The sequence below is a fragment of the Leptinotarsa decemlineata genome, unplaced genomic scaffold (assembly GCF_025532065.1).
Source record: "Leptinotarsa decemlineata unplaced genomic scaffold, Ldec_3_MD MMD2_tig00003798_RagTag_RagTag, whole genome shotgun sequence".
Taxonomy (NCBI): domain Eukaryota; kingdom Metazoa; phylum Arthropoda; class Insecta; order Coleoptera; family Chrysomelidae; genus Leptinotarsa; species Leptinotarsa decemlineata.
This window is the reverse complement of record NW_027412596.1, coordinates 1150811-1156100: the sequence shown is the minus strand read 5'-3', so window position 1 is coordinate 1156100 and position 5290 is coordinate 1150811. Positions and strand designations below refer to the sequence as shown.

Below are 5290 nucleotides of genomic sequence, written 5' to 3'. Positions count from 1 at the left end.
AGTAATTTGGAGTCATCTTTCAGATATTCTGCTCGTGAAACCATAAAATATGGTAATCGATATACTAGCAGTGCTAGTATATCGATTATTAATCGTAATCCGTAGGTTAAAAATAGATTCAATGAATCTTTGGTCTAGTTGAAATGGATATGATTGATTTCAATTTTGTGACAACATCGTATATACGTCTTAATATAGCTTTCCAATCAGACATTATATATGACCATTATTTCGAACATTGTAATGAGCGCTCATCTTGAAAGATAGACAAATGTCATCGCAGGAATTTTTGTAGACCTATGAAAAGAAGAACGTGTAAGAATCGTTTTGTTATATGTCTAAGAAATCAAACAGCGTTTTCGATGGAAGCTCGCACGGGTAGGGTCACCGCTTCGACTTCTAAACGGTTTTATTTAGCTTGACCTGTTTGTTTGGGTCAATTGAAGTTTGAACCTTTTCCTGTTGACAGAATGATATGATATTTGGTACACACATTAGGTTTTGATGACAATACAATTTAATGAATTCTGTATCATCATAAATCCAAGATGGTCGCAGCTACAAAATGACGATATCATCTTTTTTCAAATCACCTAAAGGGACAATTTTTTCACAACAACCCCAATATTGATATTAAATGATAGGGCTTAACTAGTTAAATAATAATACACTTTTAAAAAAATATGAAAAATCAAGATGGCCGCAGCTACAAAATGGATTGAGGAGTTAAACTGCAACAAAATGATGAGAAATAAACCTTGTGATACTTAGGTACTGAATGAACTGAACCGATTGAAAATAAATGAGAAACAAAATTAGAAACTAAAAATAAATGTGTCAAACGGTTTTATTAAGAAAAAGATAATAATGATGTATGTAATGTAGATACTAAAAGCTGAAAAATAATTCCCACCTCAGCAATCTACTGTAGTTATTAGATGAAAAAATAACAAAATCGTTGGGCGTAGTATCAACATATTTTTAACTTAGGTCACGCTACGCCCAACGATTTCATTATTTTTTCATCTGATCAATTCCGTAGATTGCTAAGTGATATGGTGTCTGCTACCTAGGACCTGCCGAATTATTTTTAAGCATTTAGTACATTTTCTACATCGTTATAACTTTTTTCCAACCGTTTGACATAAAAATTGTTTTACTTATTTTATTTTTCACGAATAAAATCATCATATTTCAACTGATTCATGCAAAACATTCATAAACTATAACCTCTTGAATCACTCCGTCCATTGGTGACAACCGTATGAAAATCCGTTCGGTAGTTTTAGAGTTTATCGCGTCAGGCAGACAGACAGACCGACCGACAGCGAAACAGACTGGACTAGGAAATATCATATATGATATGTAGCGAAATCATTTTATATTACTCGTTTTAATGAAATGTGATACAGCATACCTAATTAATTGATTTTGTTATATTTTCACAAAACTTCATTTAAAATCTAAACAACAGTTTGACTACGTTTAGGATCATCAATTACTTTTCTTCTTGTTTTTCACAGCAGATTTGCTGACCTGAGGCAATACAATTTTCTGTATTCTCATCAAAGGTTCTTCCACGGTTAGGGTGAATAGGATACCAATGGATATGCTGTATAGTACATTTTTGAAGAATTCTACAGCCTGAAACAAAATGATTAAATACATAAAAAAGTGTCAGTTCCAATTTGAAAATATATGTTCAATAAATCAATAAATGCAACAAATTGGATCAATATCTATAAAAATATTAAAACATAGTTTACAACACCTTCTTTCTAGACGCGTTTCTCGTAGTTTCATCTATGTTAATATAAGAGGTCAGCCTAACTTTTCTTTGTTATACAATATTTATAGAAATATTGTCAATGAAGAGTCATCAGCAGTAGTGTTCTGTGACTTTGCTAAAACATTTGACTGTGTAGATCGTGGGATGCTGCAGAAAAAACTCTACCACTGTGGCATCCGTGGAATTATTCATAAAATATATTCGATAATTGTGTCACAGAAAGAAAACAGACTGTGGAAACCGCATCATCCTCATCAGAAGGCGGAATAAAAAATTGCGTATTACAAGGTTCAGTACTGGGACCGATACTTTTTTTATACATTAACGATTCAACATCAATCAATATGGAAAAAAAATTTACAAATATACCCTATTTGCCGATAACTCCACAATATTATGGCGTTGAAACCTAATTTTCACTAAATTATAAGCTCAGACACAAAAAAAAATGATAAAATGATATGACTTAAATCTCCTGTCATTTAATGTTTCCAAAACAAACTCAATATAATTTCGCTGCTGCATTGACAACATCAAATCAATCAAATCAAATTTATTCATCACCAAAGCCCATCATAAAAATGTATGAAAGACACATCATATAAACTTATTGGACTTGTCATAACAGAACCTACAATCTACCATTAACAACAAAATGAATCACAACAGACATAGTTCAAATTTTTGATGGTATTAATTGACAATAACCTCAAATTTGCCGGCCACATTGTTACCCTTAATGAAGACTGTTTCCAGTATACAGAAAAGAGCTATGAATTTCATGAGCAATTTTTATTTCAGAAATAGTTTGTTCTGTTTATCGAATATAAACTGATAATTAGCGGCTGCTCCAATAATTATACCCTTCGACAAGCTAATGACTAAGATTACCCATACCAGCTTCTACTCTAGTGAAAGTTGAAAAATGGGGTGAATGTTCATATTTTGCGGGCTACATACATTTGATTAGTGATTTTTTCATGTTGGTACAGTCCTCTCGAACATATGTCCAAAGTTTCAGTTGTATTGCATATTCAGTTTGTTGATGAAAGTCAGATGCGTTACGGCGAGGAAACAAACCCCCTGAGCAGGTTAGCGAACGTTTGCGCTCAAATGGTGATTCACCGAAACCAGAGGCTGAATCTAAGGCGTCGTCAGGTATAGCTGACGTGCAAAAACCCTCAAATGGGAAGTTGTTGCAACCATGGAAGGGTGCTTTTCTAAAATGCGTCACAGGGGACCAACCTCCGGAGCCACACATATGTGTTGCATACTTACCTGACGGAGGCAGTGAAGGAAAAGTCAGGCCCTGCTCAAACATGGACCTTCGCTGTTGACGATGGATCCACGGCCGTGCTGATAAAAATAGGCAAGAAGTATCAGACTCAACCATAAACTCACATTCTGTTATCAACAAGAAACACCATTGGACTGTATCTACTGCACCTTTTTGTTCAGACCATAGATATATGCTATTCGATATTGAAACAGATCTATGACCAGTAGTGGAATATCGTGACTCAAATTCTACTGACTGGAGCGGTTATAGAAACTCCCTCCAATCGCACTATGAGGACGGATTCATTACTATTCACAGTTGTGATGATATGGATGCAGTAGCGGATCAATTTCGCGAAGCAATGATCTCAACCTATCATGAGAACTGTCCACTGAGAATTAAAAGAGATAACCATAACTCTTCTTGGTGGAACAAAAACCTTAAAAAACTATGATAATTCAATAGATCTGAAGATTCAGGTAACTGGGAGCTTTATAAAAAAAACTCTGGCGACATCCGAAACAAAAATTAGAAAGGTTAAACCGGAGTCTTCAGATGAAGTCCTGTGAGAGTATCTCTGATGTACCTTGCTGCATGAGAATTCACAATGTAGCCCCCTTGAATAACCAACAGTGAACATATCAAGCCATCAAAGCGACAAATTTGCCGTCAGCGGCCATTGAGATCCTTCTAGAACCTACTCTTCACATTTCTCTGGAAAGAGAAGCTAGATGGACTGTATATAGACTCGTGCACATCGCCAATCGCCAAGACACAGCCGTAATGACTACTGACATTATGCCTCCAACTGTCAACTAGACTGCCGAATACAGTACTTTTCCAGAGTAGGGAGGATTGAATCCTCCGGGAGGATGAAATATCAAAAGAAGATAGTTATTGGTTCACAAATGGATCAGAAACACCTTAAGGCTCTGGTGCAGGTGTTTTCAGTTGCAGACCCAGGACAGAGATAGGAACCTGCCTAGGGACTTATGTGTAAGCGGAAATCTATGCCATTTAATTGTATGAGGAGGGATTGGTATCATCTAACCTCACACACAGTCAAGCGGCGTCAAGCGGCTCCCACTGAACAATGTCTGAATTGGTGACAAATTGCTGAAAACGACTCTTCTCGCTAGGAAGACTTAACAAATTGTATCTGGTCTGAATTCCTGGCCACCCTGGCATTGAAAGCAATTGAGGCTGCTGTCTCCCTAGCAAAGGAGGGTGCTGCAAGTAGCTTCATCGGACCAGAACCTGATATTGGCATTGCACAAGGTTTTGCCGAACAAACATCGAACACCTGAATGGCAAGAAGATTTGAAGACTTCTAGCAGAAACTTTCAGGATTGGCTCACTTCATGGCGTTCATTTATTCTTCAAAATTTGGAATCAAACAGTTGTTGGACTACAGTAGGGATGAACTTCGATGTTTAACAGGCCTCTTTACTTCCGTCTGAATCATCATATGCAGAGACTCGGATTGTCGGAAGACAGTATGTGTCGCATCTGTTTGGAAAATGATGAAACAGCAGAGCGTATACTTTGTGCCTGCTCTGCTGCGGAACGAATCAGGTTTTCAGAGTTTGGTAGAACCACTTTTCCACCATCTGACCTAAAAGATCACTCACCATATAAACTAATCAGCTTTGTCAAGAAGCTGGGTTCATTTGATCGAGTTTGAATATAAATAAACCCTTGCGGGTTCCGGTACAGGCTCGGATAGGCCCAATCACTTTTGACCTAACCTTACCTAGCCTAACGTTTGGGGAGGAATTATAGGCACAAAAGTTATAGGACCATTATTTCTTTATGGAAATTTTAATAGTTAAAAATTTTATCAATTTTCACGAGTTGATCTGCGTGAGCTTCTAAAAAATGTATCGCTAAGTATTAGACAACTGTTGTGGTTACAATTTGATGGAGCTCCGGCACATTTCAGATTCAGTGTGTTTTTCAGTTTTTTGAAGTATTATTTATTTTCCACTTTTAAGTTTGGTTTGCTATATCAAGCCCGTTCCAATGTGAAATATATACGTATGTACAGAGAGTGTGGTTGTCTCACTTGCTCTCACACAGAGACTGTGTGAGAAAATTATTATTTCCTGGCGATCCTGATCAGGATAATGAGCTGAACATATGAAACCATTGTATTGTCACCGATTTTTGATAAGCGTACGAAGTTTAAAATACATCTGTCCGTATTATAGCAAGTTAGTCAA

The 5290-nt window shown here is 36.6% G+C and overlaps 1 protein-coding gene across 1 annotated transcript in view; it reads right to left on the bottom strand.

Annotated features, from left to right (window-relative positions):
• Window positions 1-1374: 1374 nt before the first annotated feature.
• LOC111517105 (O-acyltransferase like protein) overlaps window positions 1375-5290 on the bottom strand; it is a 47619-nt gene continuing 43703 nt past the window's right edge. The window contains exon 12 of the mRNA XM_074178433.1: window positions 1375-1644. Coding sequence (XP_074034534.1) covers window positions 1495-1644 — 150 coding nt within the window. The 3' untranslated portion in view covers window positions 1375-1494. The remainder of the gene's footprint in view (window positions 1645-5290) is intronic.